Below are 27,926 nucleotides of genomic sequence, written 5' to 3'. Positions count from 1 at the left end.
TTATAATTCTTTCTTCCTTGGAACATGAAATACAAGTGATGTACTTGAAAGAGACTAAACTCTTTGGAGAAAAATGTGCAGTGTTTGTTCACTTAATCTTGCCACAGGCAAACCTAGGTCATGGGCTAAGTGGTAGATTGAAGGGCTATTGCATTTTAGTCTTGATTGATAACACTTAATGGTATTTGTTTATCTTTGAGCAAGTCACTTAATCTGCCAGGGCCTCCGTTTTCATATGTCATAATAATAATAAAACCTCTCATTACAGTTTTTCAGAACACTTCCCATACATTCCCATTTGATCATCACCACAGTCCTGTGAGGTATGCATGGCAGATACTACTGTCCTCATTTTACTGATGAGGAAACTGAAACTCAGAGGTTAAATGACTTGCCCAAGGTCACAAAACTAATAAGTGTCCTACCCTGCTCTACTCTCTGATTTAGATTTTGTTTTTTTGTGTTTTTTTTTTTTTTTTTTTTTTTGGTTTTGTTTTTGAGATGGAGAATTGCTCTGCTGCCCAGGCTAGAGTACATTGGCCATGATCTCTGCTCACTGCAACCTCCACCTCCCTGGTTCGTTCAGGTGATTCTCCTGTCTCAACCTTCCAAGTAGCTGGGATTACTGGTGCAGACCACCATGCCCAGCTCCTTTTTTTGTATTTTTAGTAGAGATGGGGTTTTGCCATATTGACCAGGCTGGTCTTGAACTCCCAACCTCAAGTGATCCGCCTGCCTCGGCCTCCCGAAGTGCTGGGATTACAGGCGTGAGCCACCGTGCCCGGCTGATTTACATTTTTAACCAGTGTTCTTGCAACTAAATGCTTTCATTTTTATGTATGCAAAATGGAAATTAGTGATCTATTACTTAATGATAATATTGTGGACATTGAAAACAAGTATAAAGCATTTTGTAGAAGTTCTGTAGAAATTAAAGTGAACATACTCTTTATTTTTCGAGATGGAGTTTTGCTCTTGTTGCTTAGGTTGGAGTGCAATGTTGCGATCTTTGCTCACCACAACCTCCGCCTCCCGGGTTCAAACGATTCTCCTGCCTCAGCCTCCCAAGTAGCTGGGATTACAGACATGTGCCACCATGTCCGGCTAATTTTGTATTTTTAGTAGAGATGGGATTTCTCCGTGTTGGTCAGGCTGGTCTCGAACTCCTGACCTCAGGTGATTCTCCCGCCTTGGCCTCCCAGAGTGCTGGGATTACGGGTGTGAGCCACCTCGCCCAGCCTAAAGTGAACACATTCTTTTTATTATTTCTAGATGTAATTAAAATAGATATTAGTTGGCTTCCTACAATGTTTAATATTCTTTGGCCTTTGAATTTTTTTTTTTGAGACAGAATCTTACTCTGTTTGTTGCCCAGGCTGGAGTGCAGTGGTGTAATCTCGGCTCACTGCAACCTCCGCCTCCTGGGTTCAAGCGATTCTCCTGCCTCAGCCTCCTGAGTAGCTGGGGTTACAGGCATGCACCACCACGCCTGGTTAATTTTTGTATTTTTAGTAGAGACGGGGTTTCACCATGTTGGCCAGGCTGGTCTCGAGCCCTTGACCTCAGGTAATCCGCCCGCCTTGGCCTCCCTAAGTGCTGGGATTACAAGGCGTGAGCCACTGTGCCAGGCCTGATCATTTTTGATTGTTGATTAAGCTGTGTATTTCTCTGAGGGCCTGGCCAGTGACACATAGTCATTGAGTTAGGCACCTGGTTGGACTCAGCCTGGTCTGAGTCAACCAGAGGCACTAATCTACTGAATAGCTATTTAGGTAAGACTTTTTTTAAAACTTTGCTTTTCTCTGGAACAGAAGCCAAGATATTTTATTTATTTATTTATTTATTAATTATTGAGGCGGAGTCTTGCTCTGTCGCCCAGGCTGGAGTGCAGTGGCGCAATCTGGGCTCACTGCAACCTCCGCCTCTTGGGTTCAAGTGATTCTCCTGCCTCAGCTTCCCTATTAGCTGGGACCACAGGCATGTGCCACCACACCCAGCTAATTTTTTGTATTTTTAGTAGAGACAGGGTTTCACCCGTGTTAGCCAGGATGGTCTCGATCTCCTGACCTTGTGATCCGTCCACCTTGGCCTCCCAAAGTGCTGGGATTACAGATGTGAGCCACCATGCCCAGCCTTCTTTTATTTTATCTTATATTTTTGATGAGGATATTTGATTTCTATTTCCATTTGTGACATTCATTCAGAATGATATTTTCTGAGCACCATACAGTGTGCGAACTGTGTGATCTTGGTTAAGTCATTTAATCTCACTGGGCTTCAATTGATTGACTCCTCTACCTTCATTCCTTAACTGCAAAATGGACTAGAGTAGGACTATGTTCTGAGAAACTGCCTTGGGAGTTGGGGTCTAGGGGGACGGGAGGAGGCTAGATGGAGGCAGTGTACCCTGTGAAGTTGGGGCAGCTCCCGCTGGAACTACTCTTACCCTCCACCACTCCAGCGCAGCTGCACTTGTATTTATCCTATCTGTCTCCAGAGCCTCCTCAACCCAGTTGTCTTTCCTCCTCAACTGTGGCCTTTTGTCCCTCTTTTAATTTATCCTCTGATCCTTGTATGTCCTAGATTCAGAGGATGATTTCTAAATTCCTCTAGCCATAGATGGAGCATATTGGTGGTATATTGCACCGGAACAAAAAGGGAAGCATGTGAAGGGAAAAAGGAAAAAAAAATAGAAGTAAAAGAAACACATGGGAGAGATGGAAAGAAGAACAACTATGAGTTGAGGAGAGGGAGATGGAGCAAAAAGGTGAAACACATATAATGAAGGAATATTGTATGTTTGTCACCTGAAGTTGCATTACTTATTTAATTTTTTTTTTTTTTTTTAAGAGATGGAGTCTCGCTCCGTCACCCAGGCTGGAGTGCAGTGGTGCTATCTTGGCTCACTGCAAGCTCCGCCTCCCGAGTTCACGCCATTCGCCTGCCTCAGCCTCCTGAGTAGCTGGGACTACAGGCGCCTGCCACCACGCCCGGCTAATTTTTGTATTTTTAGTAGAGACGGGGTTTCACCTTGTTAGCCAGGATGGTCTCGATCTCCTGACCTCGTGATCCACCCGCCTCGGCCTCCCAAAGTGCTGGGATTACAGGTGTGAGCCACCATGCCTGGCCTTTTTTTTTTTTTTTTAAAAGTCTTGCTTTGTCACCCAGGGTGGAGTGCAGCAGCACCACCTTGGCTCACTACAACGTTGGCCTCCCGGGTTCAAGCAGTTCTGCTTCAGCCTCCCAGGAAGTTGGGATTATAGGCTTGTGCCACCACGCCCGGCTAATGTTTGTAATTTTAGTAGAGATAGGGTTTCGCGGTGGTGTTACCCAGGCTGGTCTCAAACTCTTGGCTTCAAGTGATCCCCCCACCTTGGCTTCCCAAAGTGGTGGGAATACAGGCGTGAGCCATTGCACCTGGCTGTATATGGATTTTATTAGTGTGCCTAGAATTTTACTTTCATGTATATATTTCTTCTGTGACTGCCTCAATTGCTTTGTTCTCCTAATTTTTAAAAATCTATTGATTTGATTACAAAAGTTCTTGGGTTAAAAACATCTGATTCAAAAATAGATTCCCTCTTTATTTCTTTAATCTATCTTAATGTTTAAGAAAACTGAGGAGCTAGTCTGTTTTCCCAGTAGAAATTAAATAACATTTACGTTAATTGTAGTCATGCATACTTACCTGAAATTTGTCATTTTAATTTTTTTTTAAGGAGCTGATGGTACACACATGGATGGTGATCAAATTGTTGTGGAAGTACAAGAAACTGTTTTTGTTTCAGATGTTGTGGATTCAGACATAACTGTGCATAACTTTGTTCCTGATGACCCAGATTCGGTTGTAATCCAAGATGTTATTGAGGACGTTGTTATAGAAGATGTTCAGTGCCCAGATATCATGGAAGAAGCAGATGTATCTGAAACGGTCATCATTCCTGAGCAAGTGCTGGACTCAGATGTAACGGAAGAAGTTTCTTTAGCACATTGCACAGTCCCAGATGATGTTTTAGCTTCTGACATTACTTCAGCCTCAATGTCTATGCCCGAACACGTCTTGACGGGTGATTCTATACATGTGTCTGACGTTGGACATGTTGGACATGTTGAACATGTGGTTCATGATAGTGTAGTGGAAGCAGAAATTGTCACTGATCCTCTGACTACCGACGTAGTTTCAGAAGAAGTATTGGTAGCAGACTGTGCCTCTGAAGCAGTCATAGATGCCAATGGGATCCCTGTGGACCAGCAGGATGATGACAAAGGCAACTGTGAGGACTACCTTATGATTTCCTGTAAGTCTTGGGGTACAGTAATTGTCAAAGGTGTTTTTGAAGGCTGCCTCTTCTAATTTACATCAGGGGAGAAATTTTCCTGACTTAAATGTCTGTAGAGTTAAAGTAAATCTCATAGACTTACCTGCATTGTTGTTTCCATTTGCAGCCTACAAGATAACTGAAAATTAAGAAAAGTGAGGCCGGGCGTGGTGGCTCACGCCTGTAATCCCAGCACTTTGGGAGGCCGAGGCAGGTGGATCACCTGAGGTCAGGAGTTCGAGACCAGCCTGGCCAACCAACATGGTGAAGCCCCGTCTCTACTAAAAATACAAAAATTAACCAGGTGTGGTGGCGGGCACCTGTAATCCCAGCTACTCGGGAGGCTGAGGCAGGAGAATCGCTTGAACTGGGGAGCTGGAGGTTGTAGTTAGCCAAGATTGTGCCACTGCACTCCAGCCTGGGTGACAGAGCAAGACTCCTTCTCAAAAAAAAAAAAAAAAAAAAAAACCCGAAAGGAATAGAACTGAACTTTGGAATCATGAAGGATGTGATTAGGCTGTTACCAGCCTTTATTAGAATTATGAACGCTCTTGAAACCTAAAAGGAGTTGGGAAAAAAAAGTCTAACCAAGCTACTTACAATCTTTTTTTTTTTTTTTTGGAGGGAGAGTCTTGTTTGCTCTGTCGCCCAGGCTGGAGTGCAGTGGCACGAGCTCAGCTCACTGTAACCTCTTCCTCTCGAGTTCAAGTGATTCTTGTGCCTCAGCCTCTCGAGTAGCTGGGATTGTAGGCACACACCACCACGCCTGGCTAATTTTTTGTATTTTTAGTAGAGATGGGGTTTTGCCGTGTTGTCCAGTCTGATCTCGAACTCTTGAGCTCAGGCAATCCACCTGCCTTGGCCTTCCAAAGTGGGAGGATTGCAGGTGTGAGATACCATGCTGCTACTTATTTTCTTGAATATGGATACACAGTACTGTTTATGTAATACTTATGTACTAATATATGTAAAATGCTACATAACAGATAACATGAAAAAGAGTTCTGGTATAGTATGAAACATGATTCCAAAACATGGTATCAAGTATGATGGATTCATATTAGGTTATTGGAGAGAAGTAAAGTATTTTGAAACACACCTTTACATGTTTATCTTAGCATCTGGAAGGACAGCCGTTATCTTCTTACAACATACTTCTTGGTACCGATTTCGGAGATAAAATTCTAGATTGGCTAGGCCACGGTTCTGACCCAGTATGGAAATTCTTATGCCTTAAGGAACTAAACTTAAAATATAAAGGATTCATAGGCTATTTATAAATTTACAAGAATGTTTGCTTTGCTCGAATACCTGTTTTAATACAGGAATTTAATATTAGTATATTGGAGTCTACCAGCATTTTAGGAAACTTCTTTGAGATTTTGAAACTCCTTTGAAAACTTCTTGAGATTTTGAAAATCAAAGAATTATTTGTGGAAAGGGGAACAAAATGCCTTTATTCAACGCGTTTACTGGACTCTTAATGTGTGAGACATTGCTGTAGGTCGTATAGATACAGATATGTGCTGAAGAAATACATACATAAAACTATTATCCCTGGAGAGCTTTTGATCATCTGTGGGAGAGAAAGTTCGTAGTGTGATGCAGAGGTGTGACTCACTGCTGTGGAGATGGGATGGAGTAGCTGACCTTTAAAATCAAGGATGAATTCTAGTTTTACAGGATGAAGGGCATGGGTGGCAGAAAGGCATTCCAGGCATATAGTGTAGTATGTTAAAAAAGAAAAAAAGGTTCTGGCCTTTGCTGACAATGATGGGAACTTTAGGATACACTTATATATCTTTGTGTATGTTCTGTTTTATTCCTTAGAATAAATTTGTAGAAATAGAATTGATAGATCAAAGGGTATACACATTTACAAGTTTGGTTATGCTTGAAGTTTGGTTAAATTCCGTTGGTATTTTGCCTTAATATTCCCTTCACCAAATTTATGAGAATGTTCATTTCCTTACACTCGAACCAACACAGTATTATTTTTCTTTTTAGTTTTTGCCAGTCTGATAGGGAAAAATACAGTATCCTGTTTCAGTTTTGAATTTATTTTAGGATGATAATCCTTGTATGTGGAATAAGACTAAGTGAGGGAGAGATTAGTGGCAGTGAGCTGCTGAAATGGTTCATATATAAGATGATATGAAGTACATTAATAATAGTGAAGGGGACAGAGAGTTAGCTGCATTCAAAAGAGATTAGGAAGAAAAATGGATGAGATTTGATGATAGATAAAAAAGGCTAGGGGTTTGAGGAAGAAAGATAATTCAAGGATGACCCTAAGTGTTCCACCTTGGGAGATTGGATGCCTGGTCATACCATTACCTGAAAGGAGGAGTAGGTTTGGTGGAGGAAGGTGGGGGCAGGGGAAATATTTGGGATCTGTTATAGTTTGAGTTGCTTGCTGGTGGATGTTTTCTCTAGCCAGTTGAAAATATGACTTTGGTGCTTTTGAGAGAGTTTGTTGCTAGAGGAAGAAATTTAGGACAACAGAATATAGGCAGTATCGTATATGGAAATTGATGGTAGTCCCCAGAGCATGCTTGTCGAGTAAGAGTGTCAAGTGTAGCTCCTTTAGGTATTTAAGAAGTAGGCAGAGAAGAATCCTTGAAAAACCAGGAGGTTTTGGGAAGAGAAGGAGGAGAAAAAGTGTTTCCAACACTGTTAAGGATAGAGTTTCTATAAGTATCAGCCACTGAGGAGAAAGCAGGCTTTTTGGTTTGGCATTTAGGAGGTCATTGGTATCTAAATTAGAGTAGGTTCAGTAAGGTATGGGCTAGTGGAGAGGAGATGAAAGAGATGAGCTGTGATGGATTAAGAAGTTAGTGGAAGTGGAGTTACGTGAAGCGGTTTGGAAAAATTGCCATTTTGGTCAGCAAAGGGACTGAAGAGGTGGGAGTATAGCCTTTGATGGTTGCCTGGATGGCGAAAGCAAGTTGAACATGTTTATAGACTTAGGGGAAAAAAAAAATCACTGAACAGAGAGAGCCTGAAGATAAAGGAAGGGCTAGTGGAGCAGGTTCCAGAGAAGGGGAAAGGGACTGGGGTCCAGGGCTGCAGGAGATGGCTGTTAGGTGAGTCCTGGAGAGAGAAAGTGAGTCCCCTTCTCTGAGACAGGAAGGCAGTTAAGGATGAGGCCGCTTTCCAGGGACAGAAAGTAAAAGGAGTGCTTGAATGTTGGGAGCTATTTTGTCTGTATAGCAGGTTCATCTGCACATATGAAAGGACTGCAGAGGTTGGGTGGAAAGCTGAAGGATAATGGCAAAGGGTTGAAAAGCTTTAGTCTTTTGGGGATGGGCCAGTGTAGGAAGCCAAGAATTTATGAGATAGATTACTGAACTGCATTGAGGGGCCAGCTAAGGTTAGGGGTCTATTTTATTTTTTAAATGGAGTTTCGCTGTGTTGCCCACGTTGGAGTGCAATGGCGCCATCTTGGCTTACTGCAACCTCCACCCCCCGGGTTCAAGCGATTCTCGTGCCTTGGCCTCCCGAGTAGCTGGGATAACAGGCACTTGCCACCAAGCCCAGCTAATTTTTGTATTTTTTAGTAGAGATGGGTTTTCACCATGTTGCCCAGGCTGGTCTTGAACTCCTGACCACAGGTGATCCACCCGCCTTGGCCTCCCAAAGTGCTGGGATTATGGGCGTGAGCTACCATGCCCAGCCAAAAATACTATTTTAAAATGTAGATTGAGCATCCTTTATCCAAAAATCCAATATCTGAAATGCTCCAGAATCCAGAACTTTCTAAGTACAGACATGACACCGCAAGTGGAAAATTCCACACCTGACACTTGCTTTCTGAGGGTTCAATGCATATAAACTTTATTTCAAGCACAAAATTGTTAAAAAATATTGTATAAAATTACCTTCAGGCTATGTGTATAAGGTGTATATGAAACACGGACTAAATTTTTTTTTTTTTTTTTTTTTTTGAGACAGTCTTGTTCTGTCTCCCAGGCTGCAGTGCAGTGGCTCCACCTCGGCTCACTGCAACCTCCACCCCCTGGGTTCAAGCGATTCTCCTGCCTCAGCCTCCCGAGTAGCTGCGATTATAGGCACGTGCCACCACGCCTAGCTAATTTTTTTGTATTTTTAGTAGAGACGGGGTTTCACCATGTTGGCCAGGCTGGTCTCAAACTCCTGACCTCAAGTGATCCATCTGCCTCGGCCTCCCAAAGTGCTGGGATTACAGGCGTGAGCCACTGCGCCTGGCCGAAACACAGATAAATTTCATGTTTAGACTTGGGTCCCATCCCTAAGATAATCTTGTTACGTATATGCAAATATTGCAAAATCCACAGAAGTCTGAAACAGTTCTGGTCCAAGTATTTTGGATAAGGGTTACTCAACCCTTACAACTGCCAGATTTTCTGTTACAAGACTGGGCAAACCAGGACCAAGGCTAGAGAAAGCAGAGAGTTGAGTTCATCCCAGTTTGTGAGGGGAAGAGGGCCTGGTGAAATACTGAAGAGGAGAAAGCACTCTCGCTTCTCCTTGACTTCTCTCTGCACTTTCTGCCCTTTCCGTCTTCCTCAGCTTTTTTGCTAAGGAGTAAAATGCATGGTATTGTTTTGCCCTTTAACTGCACACTATCTCTTGCCTTTACTTTCTCCTCTTTTAGGAAGTTCAACCCTCCAAGGAAGTCATTGAAAAAAAACCCAGAGTTGCTTTAGTAACAATTGACTCAGCATATCAGGTTCTTGTATTACAGATTCTGTATACAAGAGGAGATGTATAGATTCTATATACAGAATCTGTAATACGAGACATGTAAAATTTTACAAACTTGTAAAATTTTCATTAAAAATCTTATTTGTAGTCATCTTTAGGCCCTGGGTTTCTTCTAATTTATATAGATTTTAATGTTCCTGAAAAAGTAAATATGGATGAACATAAATGGCTGTTGTTAGTGTATTTTAATATGTTTTATGTATGAGTATATATTTTAGTAATATAATTTTTCCTTTTAAAATAAAACATACCCAGACTCAAATAATGCAGAGATACATTTAAACAAATACATATACACATGAGCATTTGCATGCACACATGTGATATTCCCGTATTTCACTATAATGAAATGGTTGTTTTTAAGTTGGGTTTAGAGATGGTGGCCTTTAGTAGTATCTTTTGTCTTCTCTATTATTATTTATTTTGAGATGAAGTCTCGCTCCCTTACCCAGGCTGGAGTGCAGTGGTGCCATCGTGGCTCACTACCACCTCTGCCTCCTGGGCTCAAGCAATCTTTCCACCTCAGCCTCCTGAGTAGCTAGGATGACAGGCATGCGCCACCACACCCGCCTAATTTTTGTATTTTTTGTAGAGAGGGGTTTTTGCCACGTTGTCCAGGCTGGTCTTGAACCTGGTCTTGAACCAGCCTGGGCTCAAGCAGTTCGCCCACTTCAGCCTCCCTAAATTCTGCAATTCAGGTGTGAGCCACCTTGCCCGGCCTATACAGGCACTTTTGTGCTCTTACTTCCCTCTACTTCATCATCCCCTTTCCTTTCAAAGTAATGATCATATTTTAAAATTTAATTTACTACTGGCTTTGGGATCAAACCAATTGAACACTTGAGAATTAATATTTCTCTTGGCTGCGCCTTCCAGGAAAGATACTTAATGATGAATTTTATTTTAATTAATTAATTATTTATTTTTGAGACAGAATCTTGCTCTGTCGCCCATGCTGGAGTGCAGTGGCACGATCTTGGTTCACTGCAGCCTCCACGTCCTGGGTTCAAGCAATTCTCCTGCCTCAGCCTCCTGAGTAGCTGTGATTACAGGTGTGTGCCACCACGCCTGGCTAATTTTTGTATTTTTAGTAGGGACAGGGTTTCGTCATGTTGGCCAGGCTGGTCTCAAACTCTGGCCTCAAGCAATCTGCCTGCCTCGGCCTCCCAAAGTGCTGGGATTACAGGCGTGAGCCACCGCATCTGGCCTTAATGATGCATTTTAACTTAAAACCTATATTGAGGTCGGGCACAATGGCTTATGCCTGTAATAGCAACACTTTGGGAAGCCTAGATGGGAGGGTCGCTTGAGCCCAGGAGTTCAGAGGTTACAGTGACCCTTGATTGCGCCACTGTATTCCAGCCCGGGTGACAGAAAGAGACCCTGTTTCTTAAAAAAAAAAAAAAACCCCTCCCAAAGCCCCCCTAAAACACCTATATTGATTTCAGAAGTTAAGGATTAACAAAGGTTTTGTCATAAGTATATAGAGGAACTATGGGCTACTTTAATCCATGATAGAGAATGTGGAGATACCATTATTGGTAGTCAACTTTTACGCTTTTTCATATTGTGATGAGAGATGGTAGTATCTCTGAATTCTTATATTTATTAAACACTCTTTATCTTTAGGTCAGAAATGTGGCCAGATGTCCAAGTACTCTCTTTTCTTTAAAAGTTTCAGTAAGTTACTGGATCTGAGTGTCTAATAAACAGCTTTTATAATGTCTTTAGTATCCATCTTGGCAGGTTTCTTCCCTCTGCAGGTCTCATTTAAAATGATGATGGGCCAGGTAAGGTGGCTCACACCTGTAATCCCAGCATTTTGGGAGGCTGAGGTGGGAGGATCTCTTGAGGGTAAGGAGTTCGAGACCAGCCTGGGCAACATGGTGAGACCCCCATCTCTACCCCCGCCCCTTCCCCCCGAAAAAAAGATTAGCTGGTATGGTGGCGTGTGCCTATAGTTCCAGCTGCTCAGGAGGCAGAGGCAGGAGGATCCCTTGAGCACAGGAGTTCGAGGTTGCAGTGAGCTATAATCATACCATTGCACTTCAGCCTGGGTGACAGAGCGAGACCCCATCTTTAAAAAACCAAAAACCAAAAAACCACACAAAACAACAATAAATGATGATGAAGCAGTCCTCATTCTTTATAATATGGTTGTGTATATAGACACAGATGTTCATTGTCACAGTATATAACTACCTTTGAGGACAGGATGACTGACTTCTTTAGTCTTTGCAATCTAGATTTTATGATTGGCTTCTAAGTTACTTAGATGTTTCTTGAGGACAGGAACTATTTACTGCATCTTTGCTGCTTATCACACCATGTGTGTATTAGGTATGAAATAAATATTTGTTGAATAAATGAATATATGAATGTTATAGCTGAAAGTCTGTACATCATGCCTCATCCAAGGCATTAACAATAACATTTCTTCCTTACCCGTAGCTATTGTCTCTTGATAACAATAAAAATAGGTAATAGTAAATCTTCAATAAATAATATCTATGTGCCGGAATTGAAAATATAGTTAGTTTTTGAGATGAGATCTCACCGTGTTGCCCAGGCATACGTACATACATACATATATGCCTGTAGATGTACAGTGGCTATCTGCAGGCCTGATCATAGTGCACTGCAGCCTCGAATAATAGCTTCTCGAAGGTCACACCCAGCAGCATTAGGGTGAGCTTTGAAACTAGTTATGTTTTATTCCAAAGTGTCCACTCTTAATTCTCTTATTGCCCCCGCTTCCTCTCTCTGTCTCTCTCTGTGTATGTATGTTTGTATGTATGTGTGTATAACTTAATACTACACAGCAGTAGAGTTCATGATAAATAGTGCTTATTGGTAGAAGGGGAGGCAAATAGAATTCCAAAGATAACTACAATTTACAATATTAATGAATACCAAATTTCAACAATGTTAAAAAGTAATTTGTTGGGAGGGGTTAAGCATTTTCTTATTTAACTCATTCTAGCAGAAGCCCAGACAGCTTCCAAACCCCATCCTGTTGTTTTTCTAACTGAAAAGTGTTAATTTTTTTCAAATTTGTGTTTACATGAGAAAAAGGAATCATATATAAGCTATTATTTTTACTCTTGCCAGTGTTGATTTTTCTTTTGCCTTCATTCATTCAGAAAACATTTATTGATTAGCGATAATGAGCTGCAAACCTCACTAGGGGTTGGAGATAAACAGCAAAGTCTCTGGCTTTTTAAGAGTTCACAGACTCGGAGGGAAGAGAAACAGAAACAGGCAATTACAGTTGAGTGTAGGAAGGTATATAAATATACAAAGTACTTTAGAAGCACTAAGAAAATGGGGCTGGGCGTGGTGACTCACACCTGTAATTCCAGTACTTCGGGAGGCTGAGGCAGGCGGATCACGAGGTCAGGAGTTCGAGACCAGCCTGATCAACATGGTGAAACCCCGTCTCTACTAAAAATAGAAAAATTAGCCGGGCATGGTGGCACGCACCTGTAATCCCAGCTACTCAGGAGGCTGAGGCAGGAGAATCGCTTGAATCTGGGAGGCAGATGTTGCAGTGAACTGAGATCACGTGCCACTGCACTCCGGTGACAAAGTGAGACTGTCTCAAAATAAATAAAGGAAAATTTTAAATAAAGGAAAATTTTTGGTACGCTTGAGGGAGATGAACGCTATAAAAGCATTATAAACTGAAGTTCTATGGAAGCTCACTTGAAGATATTGACCAAGTTTATTTCATCTCCTATTCATTTTCCTCCCTCCTGTATTTGAAGCAAATTTTACATAACATTTTTTTCATAAGTATTTCAGTATTTACTTCTCAAAGACAAGGATTAAAAAAAACCCGTTTTCAAAGCTTTAAAAAATAATTTGACATGAACTCAATCTGAAGGGCGTATAAAATAAAATGTTCATTAGGTGGCTGAGGAGGGAAGAAAGGCAGAGAGATGTGAGAGATCATTGAGGGTTCACAGACCTATTCTTTGGGTGCTAATAATGTCTGGTGAGGAGTGTGGGGGAAGTGGTGAGAAAGAAGATTGGCAAATAGGGCCCAAAACACAAAGGCTCTTGAACATAGACGCCTGCTTTACTTTTTGGATGTGAGAAGCTGTTAAAGGATTTTAGACAGATTAATAATAACATGTTTAGATTTATAGTTTAGATAATGGCATGTTCAGGGCAGGCGCAAATTAAGAGTGAATTCAGAAACAAAAAGTACATTTCGGAAGGTTATTGTGGTAGTTCAGGTAAGAAAAAGTTGATAATAGTTCGAAATAAGTTTGTGTTTTGTTTTTTTGAGATGGAGTCTCGCTCTGTCGCCCAGGCTGGAGTGCAGCAGTGCGATCTCGGCTCACTGCAACCTCCACTTCCTGGGTTCAAGCGATTCTGCTGCTTCAGCCTCCTGAGTAGCTGGGACTATAGGCGTGTGCCACCATGCCCGACTAATTTTTTGTATTTTTAGTAGAGGCGGGGTTTCACTGTGTTAACCAGGTTGGTCTCGATCTCCTGATCTCGTGATCCACCTGCTTTGGCCTCCCAAATTGCTGGGATTACAGGCGTGAGCCACCGCGCCTGGCCTGAAATAAGGTTTTATCAGTAGAATTCAGCAGAAACTGATTCATGACATACTTAGGAAGTAGAATTTGGATTAAATTTAGGGTTGAGGAAGAGGGGAGGGTTTGCAGCTCACTTCTTGGTTTCTGGCTTATGCAGCTGGGCACATGGCAAAACTGTTACTAGAAGAGGAGCAGATGGACATGCTAAGGATTTATTTACAGGGTTGCTGCATACAACTACAATGTAAAGGGACTCCTGCAAATATGTAATGAGGTGGCCCTGGTTTGCCTGGTCATCTAGTTTAGGTATTTTGACCAATCATTCTAATATTAGCTCCTAATTAAGCATGACTTTGGTCATAGTAGACATCCAATAAAACGTGGTTCAGGGAGCGAATAAATAAAGTCCAAACCCGTGTGTTTAATGTATAAACCCTATGGGTCAACACAATCTGATAGTTTATTGATTGATTCTAGGGACTGTTAGCACAGAAGAGAGAGTGAAATATTTACTCTTTCGTTCCATGGGCTAATTATTGGCTAGGTATGTATTTTGCCATTATTTTTATGTATGTACCCTGCCAGTTTTTTTAAACCAGGGAGCAAATAAATACATAAAGTCCAAACCCCTATCTTTAACATATAAACTCTGAGGGTCAACACAATCAAATAGTTTATTGATTGATTCTAGGGACTATTAGCACAGAAGAGATAGTAAAATATTTACTCCTTTGTTCCATGGGTTAATTATTGGCTAGGTATATGTATTTTATTATTTTTATGTAGGTACCCTACCACTTTTTAAAAAACCATTTGATAAAACACAGGAAAAAGTTTGGAATTTGAAAAATGTATCTCTACATGGGAATATTTCTGACAAGTGTTACTTACTGAACTAAGGATATTTTGGAGAAGGTGTATTGAACATTCTGAAATTTTATTTCATTTTTTAAATTAATTGTTTTAGTTGCCCAATAAAAATGGTATATATTTATGATGTACAACATGATGTTTTGAAATATGTATGTGTTGTGGAATGGCTGAGAAGAGCTAATTAACGTACATTACCTCACATTCTTACTTTTTTGTGGTGAGAACACTTAAAATCTATTCTCAGTGATTTTCAAGTATACAGTGCATTGTTATTAACTATAATCACCTCGAGCATCTTTTTAAAGCTTTTTTGGATAAAATTCAAAAAGAGGTTATTTTAATCCATCTAAAATTGTGTCTTTACTGTAGACACTGAAATTTATTTAGAAATCAACACTACAATTAATGACTTAAGAGTTTTCAGTATAATGTTCAATCTAGGTGTTGGCTAGCTTTATAACAAGAATAAAGCACTCAAATAGGCAAAGATGTTTTAGTTTCTCCCTTCCCCTGCCAAAAACAAGGTTGGGAAAAGGTCTCTATTTTGAAAGCATTACAAGCAATTGGAGCTTCAGACTGGCCTTTTGGTTAATATTTACTGTTTATCTACTGAAACCTAGACAAAAATGTCACCTTGCCCTTTGAACAGATATATGATTACTTTGTGAGGTAATGGGTCTGGGGAGGGAAAAGAAAAGGAGAGAGGGAGAGAGAGAACATACCTCTCCTTGCCTATCTTAGAGAAGCAACATCTGGTGTATGGAAAGTCAGCTTGCAGCTGAGTCAGACAGCCTTGGATTTGGATACCAGCTCTGCTACTCATTAGCTGAATGAATTCGGGCAAGTTAACTAACCTTTTTGTATTAGCTTCCTTATTTGTGAAATGCCAGTAATACTGCTTGACTTCCAGGGTGGTTGTGAGAATGAGAGATCCTGTCAGTCACTGCTAGCCATTGCTGTCGTTATCCAGAGGCTTTCAGTCAGTGGCATCCATTGGGCTAGCAAGGGTCAATGTCGATTAGCTTCATTATGACGTTTCTGTTGTCCCATCAGGGAATTCTTCTTGGGTAAGGGCAGGTATAGAGTGGGATTGTAACAGTTATTCCTTTCTCTTCCCCCTGAATGCATAAAGAAATCAGTTATTGTTTTACTAGTTTTAGACCTATTCAACTATTTTTCATTACTTATGTCTCTGACACCATGCTACAGATCACTGTAACTTCGGGCAGGGACCTGACTGGTACTGTTCCTTTAATTCCTGGTCTACAGAATGAGGCTAATTTCACTAAACCTTTGAACCACTCCAGGAAAGTTTCAAGAATTAAAGGAGATCAGATCGTACCCAATTCTTTCAAGTCTCTTATAGGCTATATAATAAAAATAAGGTGGAATTTTAACCCCACAAAGAGGGTACCTGAGGAGGAATTTAAGAGAGGAAGGTCTAAGAGTGAAATTTAAATGTATTTATCTACTAAAGCATTTGCCTTCTTGACAGAATACTTCCTGCAAGTTACTCAGTCTTTTAGGTGCTCTGTTTTCACATATGTCAAGTAGAGACAAAACATCTAAGTTCTGGGGTTGTTGTCGTTGATTTCATAATAAAATACAGGGAAACTACCATAGTGCCTGGGACATAATAGTTGCTCAGATATCCTTTTAGTAGGAAATACCCATCTTTGATATCTTCATTGGATTTTTTTTTTTTTTTTGAAATGGAGTCTTGCTCTGTCCCCCCAGGCTGGAGTGCAGTGGTGCGATCTTGACTCACTGCAACCTCCATCTCCTGGGTTCAAGCGATTCTCCTACCTCAGCCTCTGGAGTAGCTGGGATTACAAGTGTGCGCCACCACACCCATCTAATTTTTGTATTTTTAGTGGAGATGGGGTTTCGCCATGTTGGCCAGGCTGGTCTCAAACTCCTGATCTCAGGTGATTCTCCTGTCTTGACCTCCCAAAGTGCTGGGATTACAGGCGTGAGCCACCGAGCCCGGCCTTCATTGAGTATTAAGTAGCCATCCACACAGGGACCCTGAGGATGTTGAATAATACCAAGTCTATCCTACAGTTTCTCTTTTGATTAGATTTTGGGGTTTGAGGTTTAAAAAACATTCTGGTAATTAGGTAGTAAGACTATTAGACTTGTCATAGTAAGTTAGAATAGGCTTATTGTTCACAGAACCTAATTTTATCTTAGCAATAGTGAAGTGTATGGTAAGGAAAGGCCTGGTTTCCTTCCTTGACATCAGTCCCAAGATCACAGGTGTGAATCTTGTTAAAACTTTAGAAAAGATTTGTGTATTCATACTGCCCCTTGAGGTAACTTACTTAGGAAGTAAAATCATCTTTATTTTTCTCTCAAATTAGTCTGTTTAAAGATTTATTAGGTGTCTGGGAGGCTGGGATTTAGTGAATGAATTTATGTCTACCTTGTGAGTATTGGCCATAGGTTTATCGACTTCAAGTTTAATTAGAGTTTGAGACTGATTGTGTCCTCATGGCATAGATTTTCCCTCTTGTCTGTGCTTCCTAGATAATTTCAGTTGTTCTCAAGATGAGCACAAGGTCTTTTCAATCTTTATTGAAATGTGGCAATCAGAGTTGCAGTATTAAGATTTTGAGGCCTGGCACAATGGCTCACACCTGTAATCCCAGCGTTTTTGGAGGCTGAGGCGGGAGAATCACATGAGCCCAGGAATTCAAACTAGACTCGACAACATCGGGAGACCCCATCTCTAGAAACAATTTAAAAAAGAAAACACCAGGTATGGTGGCGCTTGCCTAGGAGGCTGAGGTGGAAGGATTGCTTGAGCCCAAGTCAGGGCCACAGTGAGCCAGGATTGTGTGCTGCATTCCAGCCTGGGTGAGAGAGCGAGACCTTGTCTCAAAAAAAACAAAAACCCAAAAAAGATTTTATTTGAGCTTATTTTAATGACTGTTTAATGACTTCTCTTTTCTGGGTTTAAGAGATCATTTCTTATCTTTCAAGCATTATGCTTAGTGAAAGCAGCCAGGCGAAAAAGACCACATGTTGTATGATTCCATCTATGTGAAATGTCTAGAAGAGGCAGATCCATAGAGAAAGTAGATGAGTGGCTTCCAGGAGATTGGGGGAAGAATGAGTTGGGCCTGACTGCTAATGGGTATGGTGTTTCTTTATGGGGAATTAGAAGGGTGGTGATGGTTGTACCACAGTGAATGTACTAAAAATCACTTAATTGTACACTTTAAAATGGAGAATTTTGTTATGTAAACTGTATCTCAATAATGATAAAAGCCAAATGGGCCAAGCAACAATCCTCTAGAGCCTTTATTATTAGCTTTTCTGTTTACTAAAGGCCCCAAATTAGCCTTTCCTCTTTAAGCAATTACTTTTTTCAATAAAATATCTTCCAGTATCATGAGGGATGTTTAAAAAAGGAGAGGTGATAGTTATGGAATTGTGCCAAAAGCTTTTTAGTTTTTAAAATTATTTTTTAATTATAAAATACACATAAAATTTACCATCTTAACAATTTTTTAATTATACAGTTCAGTGGCATTAAGTGCATTCACACTGTTGAGCGACCATCAGTATCATCCATCCCCAGAACTCTTCCTCTTGCAAAACAAACTCCATACCCATTAAACACGAACTCCCTGATCCCCTCCTCCCAGCCCCTGGCAGCCACCCTCCTACTTTCTCTTAGGAATTCGACTACCCTGGCTACCTCTTATAAGTGGGATCATACAGTATTTTTACTTTTGTGGCTAACTTATTTCACCTAGCATGATTTTTCAAGATTTATTCATGTCGTAGCTTGTGTCAGAATTTCCTTCCTTTTTAAGGCTAAATAGGATTCCATTGTATGGATAGACCATATTGTGTTTATTCATGGAAAAACTATTTTAAAGCAGTAATCCTTTGCCTTACCTACCCTTTGTTCTTCCTGGCTCATCCCCCCAAAGGCAACTGTGGCAGGTCCTGGAATAACATATTATTTCCTTATAATGTTGATGAGAAAGAAAATTGACTTTCTGCTGGGGACACTGTCCCTGTGGCGTTTGCACATTATCCTCATGTCCGTGTGGGTTTCCTCCCACATCCCAAAGCTGTGCACATTAGGTTAATTGGCATGTCTACACTGTCCCAATGTGACTGAGCATGCCCTGTGATGGTTCCTGCCTGGTACCCTGAGCTGCTGGAGAGGCTTCTACACCCACGACCCTGATCTAGAATCATTGGGCAAATTATCATCTTGTTTTTACTAATCTTTCTTAAATACATGTATAGCCCACATTTATTTCCACATTTAATGCTAGAAGTGTTTTAGACTATACTTAGAAGTTTGGTGATGTTTTTGTGACCAGAAATATGCCATAGGAACTTAACTCTTGTTTATATCAATTAGCCTACAGTAATTTTTTTTTTTTTTTTTTTTTTGAGGCCATGTCTCACTCTGCCACCCAGGCTGGAGTGCAGTGGCGCTATCTTGACTTACTGCAACCTCCGCCTCCCTAGTGCAAGCAGTTCTCGTGCCACAGCCCCCCAAGTAGCTGGGACTACACGTGTGCACCACCCTGCCCAGCTAATTTTTGTATTTTTAGTAGAGATGGGGTTTCACCATGTTGGCCAGGCTGATCTCGAACTCCTGACCTCAAGTGATCCTCCCGCATTAGCCTCCCAAAGGGCTAGGATTACAGGCGTGAGCCACTGCGCCTGGCCAAAAAATTGCTTTTGTTATACTACGTTGTTTGGCTGAAAGTCACAATTTCTGAGAACCTACCAATGACATTACGTGAGGACTTAAACTTTCTCTTTCAGCTATATCTAATGGTACTTATCTGTATGATTTTAAATAATATACTTTCTTGACTTTTTTTTTTGAGACAGTTTCGCTCTGTCATCCAGGCTGGAGTGCAGTGGCGTGATCTCGGCTCACCGAACCTCCGCCTCCCAGGTTCAAGCGATTCTCCCTGCCTCAGCCTCCTGAGTACCTGGGATTACAGGCATCTGCCACCTTGCCTGGCTAATTTTTGTAGTTTTAGTAGAGACAATGTTTCACGATGTTTCGCTGTGTTGGCCAGGCTAGTCTCTTGTGATCTGCCCACCTTGGCCTCCCAAAGTGGTGAGATTACAGGCGTGAACCACCACGCCCGGCCACTTTCTTGATTTTTATTACTTCTGTTTCATACGTTCTTTCTTCATGTCCTGCTGTGATAGCTGACAATTTTGCTCACTTTTGTTCTCACATCCCTTTCCCATGACTTTTCACGATAGGTGTGTTTCAATTTTTGGTTCTTTTACTTTTCAAAATTTAAGTAATACATTAACATCTTTATTTCTTGTTCCATCAAATGTGGACAGTATCTTTTGACTCCTGCTTTTTAAGATGAGGATATCAGTGCCTTTGCCCTCCACTTTCTTTAAGCTGTTCAGCCTACCTTCCAATCTATGTTTACTTTGTATTGTTGAGGCTGATCCATCTTAAGTTCTCTTTTATTTTTATTTTTTTGAGATGGAGTTTCGTTCTTGTTACCCAGGTTGGAGTGCAATGGCGTGATCTCGGCTTACCACAACCTCTGGCTCCCAGGTTCAGGCAATTCTCCTGCCTCAGCCTCCCGAGTAGCTGGGCTTACAGGAATGCGCCAACACTCCTGGCTAATTTTTCTATTTTTAGTAGAGACGGGGTTTCTCCATGTTGGTCTCCATGAGGCTGGTCTTGAACTCCTGACCTCAGGTGAACCGCCTGCCTTGGCCTCCCAAAGTGCTGGGATTACAGGCATGAGCCACCACGCCCAGCCAATCCATGTATGTTCTATAACCATTAGTCAGCCTTCCAATAAAGTAGAAAATCAGTACTTAGTGCTTACATTATTTTGATTGTGAAAATACCATTCGCAGCATAACCATTGATCACTTTGATTACATTTTTGCATACAGCTTTTTTCCCCCAGAAATTATTATTGTCCCCTTTCCCCCTTGTATTCCTTTTTCTCTTTTTTTTTTTTTTTGAGACAGGATCTTTCTCTGTTGCCCAGGCTAGAGTGCAGTGGTGTGATCATGGCTCACTGCTGCAACCTTGGACTCTTGGGCTCAAACAGTCCTCCTGTCTCAGCCTCCTGTGGAGCTGGGACTGCAGGCACGTGCTACCACATCCAGATAATTTATTTGTAGAGATGGGGTCTCACTGTGTTGTCCAGGCTGGTCTCAAACTTCTCGCTTAAGTGATCCTCCCACCTTGGCCTTCCAAAGTGTTGGGATTACAGGTGTGAGCCACCATGTTTGGCTGTAGGTTTTTTGTTGTTTGTTTGTTTGTTTATGCATTGTATTTTCATGCATGGGAGCCCTTTGAATTTGGAGATTTCCTCTAATAGTAGCCACTAGCCACATATTTGGCTAAAGTTGTTAAAATGAATTAAACATACAGTTCCTACATTGCACCAGTCACATTTCAAGTACTCAATAGCTACATGTGGCTAGTGCAGAACATTTCCTTCATCAAAGAAAGTTCTGTTGGTTAGCACTGGTCTGCAGGCTCAGTGAAATTGCAAACAATATGATATCTTTTTAAAAACTTGAGACAGGCCAGGTGTGGTGGCTCGTACCTGTAATCCCAGCACTGTAGGAAATGGAAGTGGAAAGATTGCTTGAGGCCAGGAGTTTGAGGCCAGCCTCGGCAACACAGTGAGATCCCATCTCTACCAAAACAAAAAAATTTATTTATTATTTATTACAAGGCAATAGGGACAGTTAGAGTATAAACTGACAAAATCCAGAAAGAAGCTGAAGAGAAAAAAATATGATCAAGGTAAAAGCCATCATAGAAGCAACAATAAGAAAAAATGTGTCTTAGCATATAGCCAAGGACAGAGGGATTGGGCTTTAGTAAATCACAAAATGAAATGTTAAGAAAATAAAATTGCGAAAATGCTTATGGAGAAGAATGATAGATATGGAGAAAGATAAAGGACACAAATACACATAAGTGAAATTCCAGAAGAGAACAACTAATGAACTAGAAAAATATTTATAATGGAAGATTTTTTTCCTGAAATAAAAATTAGAATCTTTTTTGTTCCAAGAAATTGTCAAAATGGTAAAACAACCAAATCATAATCATACTGTTATTTAGTGAACTTTAAGGATCAAGAATTATAGGGACATCCACACAGAAATGCTCAGTGCTAGGAGACAGTGAAACAATGTCTGCAAAGTTCTGAGGAAATTGTAACCTAAGAGTTTTATATTCAGCCTATTCATTCTTCAAGTAAAGGCTGTGGACCAACATTTTCAAGTAGGCAGAAATTCAGGGACTGTAGCACCCATTGGCCTTTCTTGGATGGGGGAACTATTTGGTATTGAATCTAGCAGATTAAAGGATCGATCAATAGAAAGAACCCTAGAATGGAGAAACTGATTTTAAAAAAAACTAGAAATGAGCATTGAGTTCATTTAATATAAAACTAGCTATAAAATATTTGGGGGAGTGGAGAAGTTGAAATGTTAACTTCCATATCTTTCACAGTAAAGTGACAGTAGATGCTGGGTCTAAAACTTATTTGTGTATTATAGGCAAAATATGGATGCTTTTATAATATTTTTTCTTACTTTTATTTATTTTTTGAAGCGGGGTCTTGCTTTGTAGCCCAGGCTGGAGTGCAGTGGTGTGATCATGACTCACTGCAGCCTTGACCTCCTGGGCTGAAGTGATCCTCCTACCTCAGCTTCCCGAGCAGCTGGGACCACAGCCCCATACCACCATGCCCGGCTAATTTAAAAATTTTTTAGAGATGGTCTCACTATGTTGCCCAGGCCGAAGCAATCCTCCCACCTTGGCCTCCCGAAGTGTTGTGATTATAGGCATGAGCCACTGCACCTGCCTTATTTTTTTTAGACGGTTAAGAACTAATATCTTAATGACCAAACATTTACTTGAAGATTAGCATTTATATATTTAACAAATGAATGTTGTGCGCTTACTCTATACGCCGGGCAGTATTGTAGGCACTTGGGATATACATTAGTGAACAAAACACAGGAAAGTTTATTTCCCTCATAGACATTACATTCTAGCAGAGGTACACAGACATAGGTGAGTGGTACAGCATATTATAAAGTGATACGTACTTGGGGAGGTAAAAAGAGGTATAAGGAGGATTTGGGTTACAAGTATGGTCAGGGTTTTGCTGAGAAGGTAACATTTGAGCAGACACTTTTGAGACATCTGGTTAGACATCAAAGAGGAGATACATGTACAAATCTGAGTTATGGAGACAGGTCTAGAGTGGAGATGTAAATTTGGGAGTTGTTGGTATATAAGTGAAATTTAAGTCATGAGACAGAGTGAGATAACTAAAGGAGTGATTGTAGACAAACTTAAGACTAAGGACTAAGCCCTGGGGTTTGCAGCATTGGGTGGTAAAAGGAGGCTCCAGCAAAAGAGTGAGGAGGCATGGTCAGTGAGGTGAGAGGAAACCAAGAGATTGGGTCATGGGAGCCAAGTGAGGAAAGTGAATCACAGAGAGTGTGTATCTGTCAGATGCTGCCGCTGCAAGTCACGTGAGGGCCGAGAATTGGTCAGTTTTGGTGAAGTTGTGGGCAAAGAATGACCTGAATGAAATGAACTTTTTTTTTTTTTTGGAGGCAGGGTCTCACTGTCGCCCAGGCTGAACTGCAGTGGTGCAATCACAGCTCACTGCAGCCTCGACCTCCTAGGTTGAGGTGATCCTCCCACCTCAGCCTCCTGGGTAGCTGGGACTACAGGCGCACACTACCATGCCTGGCTAATTTTTAAATTTTTTTGTAGAGATGAGGGTCTCGCTGTGTTGCCCAGGCTGGTCTCTAACTACTGGGCTTAAGCAATTCTCCTGCCTTGGCCTCCCAAAGAGCTGGGATTACAGGTGTGCACCACTGCACCCAACCTTGAAGTTACTTTAAAGGATATAAAATAAGGCAAATTTGAGAAATGGAGGTGGTGGAGAAATGGGATCAAGAGTTTTTGCTTGGCCGGGCACGGTGGCGCACGGTAGCTCACGCCTGTAATCCCAGCATTTTGGGAGGCCGAGGTGGGTGGATCATCTGAAGTAAGGAATTCAAGACCTGCCTGACCAACATGGTGAAACCCCATCTCTATTAAAAATACAAAATTAGCCAGATGTGGTGGTGCACGCCTACAATCCCAGCTACTTGGGAGGCTGAGGCAGGAGAATTGCTTGAACCCAGGAGGTGGCGGTTGCAGTGAGCTGAGACACACCATTGCACTCCAGCCTCGGCAACAGGAGCAAAACTCCATCTCAAAAAAAAAAAAAAAAAAAAAAAAAAGGAGGTTTTGCTCATTTTAAGCAGGGGAGAAAGAATGGCTTGTTTGTATCCTGATGAGAATGATCCAGTAGAGGATGCAGGGAAAGAGAGGGGAGAGGTGCTCAAGCAGTGAAGAAGGGGCTTCAAAAAGAGGGGATAGGCATTAGGTAGGAACACAAATGGTTTGTGGAAACAGGCTGAAGACAGTGTATGTGGGCTTAGTTGCTGGCAGGTGGATTAGATGCGGTAGTGAATCTTCTCTTCTGGTTGATTTCTAGGTGAAGTAAGAAGGTCAGCCACTGAGAGGGGATGGGGAGGTGGTATTAGAGATTTGAGGGGTGAGGAGAATAGGGAAAAGAGGAGAGGACAGAAAGTAGCAGAAAGGGCTCACTTCAGGTTCAGGGTTATGAATTTAAAGTGAAACCATCCGCTGGGTGTGTTTGTGTTTCTGTGTGTTTCCAGCCATATTTAGCTACCTAGAGGCTGGTGCAGAGGCAAAGAGGCAAATTGTAAAGTGTGTGATTGTGCCAAGCCTGTGTGATGAAACAAAAGAAGGGGTAGGGTAAGGGAACTGAGATCGTGGGCGAGGAAATGGGATTGACTTTGGAGTTAAAATTGTTTTGTTGTTGAGTTTAAATTCTCATGTTGTAACTTTTGTTTAAAAAGAGCATGTTACAACATCTCATTTTCACAAAAAATTCTCTGTTCTTTCTTCCATCCTTTTATTTGTAGTATGCCTGGAGAAATGTCTAATGATCTGTAAATTCTGTTGATGGTTCCCAGTGGCAGGATTTTGAGCACGTTTTCATTTCTTTCAGAAGATGAAGATAAAGGTCTGAGTTCTAAAGTCAGGCACCTCACTTTCTCTTCCACCTCTCACTTAGTAGCTCACTGGCTTTGGGCAAATCACATGCCATTTCAGAGCCTGTATTTCTTTATCTGGAAAAGATGAGAATCAAATGTAATTAAAAAAATGTAGAAATGCTAAGGAAATTGCAAAATGCCATGCAAATGGTAGTTATTATTAGAAGTAGTCTTAATTTCCAGAAACTATGCTCTTCTGTTTTGGAGAGGCCTTATTCTAAAGCTCTAGTTCTTCATTACTACATTAGGAGAAGGCACTTATGCAGGAATCATAGGTAGGATGACTCAATTTTATCGAAGCCTTCTTTGTCTGTTTTTAGAAATTCATTTTTAATAATGGTAGCTTTAAAATCATAGTGAAATTCTGAGTACTTAACAGGACCATCAAAGTGTCTTTTTAAAAGATAAATCATTCCTGTAACATTTCATATTCAGAATAATTTTATAGATTTAGTGGGATAAATGTTCAAGGTGAAAATCTGAAGGTGAATTATACTTATGTAATAGAATAGCTTTGCTACCAGGTAAGCTCATAGATTTGGAATGTGTTTTCCCACACATTTGTGAAAGCAAACAGAGGTCTTTTACTCCAAGTTACAGGTAAAACCATGACATTTTGCAAGCTCTAAAATGATTGGATTTTCTAGTCATCAAAGGTTTAACCTGAAGGGTACAGACAAACTGACATGCAAAAACAAGAAGCCTGGCCCTGTTATTTTTAAACAGAGGGACATTGGATTTTCCAGTACTTGCTGGAATCAGTTTTGACAAGCCTTCTCAAAAGAGGCCAGCTTTATCAACATCATCAAACTGTTTTGAGTTAAGTTATCTGAAGATGTTACAAATTTTCTCCTAGTTTGGTGATAACTTTATCCCTCCATTGCTACCTCGGTTTGAAATTCCAAACCACCTTTAAGAAAATAACCTTGGCCCAGTTAGCCGGGTATGTCATAAAAATAGCTTTGAAAAAGGGTAAGTACGTATCAGTCCAGAAGTAAGAACATTAATGCTGACTCTTTCTCCCTACAAACCATTTTTATAAAGCATAATCAAGATACTTTAATTTAGATAGTTATGTCCAGTGTTTAGAGAACCTGTAGTTGTTTTTTTAACTGCAAAGAGTTTAACCAGTTGGACTCTTTGAACCTTCATATCATTAAGCTTGTCCTGGATCACTCATTTTCTCTAGTTTCTCAAGCTCTTAACCCAGTCTTTTGTTTTCTCACTGATTACCCAAGTTCTTGCCTCCTGTTTCATACCTATGATTGAAGCCACCAGCCATAAACTACAACTTTCTGCATTATCACCTTCCCTGCTTCCCTAAACACAGCATAGCTACATTATCATTCAAGTCTCAGAAGGATAGCGTGTTTCTCCTTCTATTTAAGGAAAATTCCTTCATCTTTGCTCCTAGTTTCATTTATCCCTTTTCCTCTGAGATCTGGATCCCCAAATTTCATATCCTCTGGCTTCAGTCTCTCACTTTCTATTCTGTTTTCTCCCACAGACCGAGCATGCTTGAGTATTTTTATCTACTAATACTAAATGGAAAAGTCCTTGACTCTGCAACCCATTCTAGTTATTGTCTTTCTGTTTGCCTTTTTCAAACTAGACTCGAAGAAATTCACATGTTCCATTGACTCCTCAGCCCACTCTAGTCTGACCCCTTATGGCCTTCACTCCACTGATTTTAACCAAGAACAGCGACCTCACGCTACTACACAGTGGACATTCCTTCTCCACGTTCCTTCTTGTGTGGTGCTGCATTACTTACTTACTAGGGCCTTACTTACTAGGCTTCCTGCATCTTTTAACTCCCTAGCTTCCTTCATACCCTTCTACCACCCTCTACAGCTTTCCCTTCTCTGGTTTCTTTATGAACTATTCTTGCCCCTCCCTTCAACTATGGCATTCCCTGGGACTCTGTCCTCACACTGCAGATTCTCACTGCGTGATGACAAAGCTTAGTTAACACAGTTGAGGGCTCCCCAAACTGTGTCAGCCTTCCACTTTCAGACTTGAATATTAAGCAGCTGGCTTCACATCTCATTCATTCAGTGAATTGTTGATTCATCAATATTCTGATCATCTACCATCACCAGACTGGGTCTTAAAAGACTGAGTAATGAAAATACAGGTTCTGCTGTGTCAATGGGAAAGACGGGGAGAAAAACCAGACAGTGGCCACACAGTGAATCATGTATTCCGAGAGAAGCAAGCAAAGGGTGCCGTGAGCACAAAGCAATAGCGACAATCACTGGTTCTGAGGGCTTTTCAGGACGTTATCCTTGGGACCTTAAATTAATCAAACATGCAGGAAGAGAGATTCTTTTCCTCATTTCTCACATTTCTTACCCCAGTCACTCAGTCACCTAAATTTTAAAAACCTAGTTATCCTTGGCTTCTTTGTCATGTTAGGTTTTCAGTCAGACACCAAGTTCTACTCATTTCAGTCCCAAGATAGGCCTCAAGTCCAGCCCACTCCGCCAGTTGTACTACCTCTGTCCTGATTCAAGGCCTCGCCATCTGTCACCTGCATTACTGCAGTAGACGCAAGTCAGCTCCATGCTTTGATCTCGTTGGATCTACCTTTCCAAGGCCAGCAGAAATGGGCACCTGACTTAGTCACTGCTCTGTGTGAAAGTCTCTCAGTCCTGCGCAGATACTCTCCAGCCTCTCATCAGAGTCCGAGAGGCAGGACGCCCCTAAATCTGTCTCTGTATAGCAGGTCCGAGTGCTGCAGATTCTGATTCTGTAGAGCTGCTGGACTGGATGCTTTGTTTTTAAATTCCCTAAGAGATGTTGACACCTGACTAGACTGAGAAACCCTTGGCCTGCAAGGATAAAGTCTGAGTCCCTCTGCCTGTGCACAAGGCCCTTTGTGACCTGGCTTCAGCTTCGCAGTCGGCTGCATTTCCTGCCACGTCCTTTGCCACACTTGACCCTCACATTCCAGCAATATTGAACCATGCGTTCCCTTACCATCACACCATTTTGTGTCTCCCTTCATTTGTCCCTTTATGTAATTGCCCTTCTCTTTCTCTTAACCTGGGTGAGGTATCTTTCCTTTGTTCCCATGGCAGAGATCAGTGCACAATGATGTTTGCCAGTCATTTCTGACTCTCATCCTCTCATTTTTCTGTATCAATTTATTAAAGATTGCATTAGAGGGTTCAACATTGTCATCTTACAATGTACATAAACAAGCTTTTGCTTTTTTCTCATAAATGACCTTCATTTCAATTTATGTAAGAAAAAGTATAATTTATCAACAAGCGCATTTTTAAGTGACTTG

General features: G+C 41.2%; 1 protein-coding gene across 14 annotated transcripts in view; it reads left to right on the top strand.

Annotated features, from left to right (window-relative positions):
* The window catches only part of ZFX (zinc finger protein X-linked), a 67,815-nt gene that overhangs the window by 27,282 nt on the left and 12,607 nt on the right, over nt 1-27,926 (top strand). For 11 of the 14 annotated variants that reach the window (XM_037986429.2, XM_037986421.2, XM_037986419.2 and 8 more), the window contains one exon: nt 3,720-4,298. In XM_037986429.2, the coding sequence (XP_037842357.1) occupies nt 3,720-4,298 (579 nt within the window). Of the gene's footprint in view, nt 1-268; nt 324-2,297; nt 2,768-3,719; nt 4,299-27,926 lie in introns of those variants that run through there. The other 3 variants (XM_073013833.1, XM_073013832.1, XM_073013831.1) reach the window with 2 other exon arrangements.

Source organism: Chlorocebus sabaeus, chromosome X (assembly GCF_047675955.1).
Source record: "Chlorocebus sabaeus isolate Y175 chromosome X, mChlSab1.0.hap1, whole genome shotgun sequence".
Classification (NCBI taxonomy): Eukaryota; Metazoa; Chordata; class Mammalia; order Primates; family Cercopithecidae; genus Chlorocebus; species Chlorocebus sabaeus.
The sequence above is the reverse complement of the archived record's forward strand: the minus strand, read 5'-3'. Positions and strand labels throughout refer to the sequence as shown.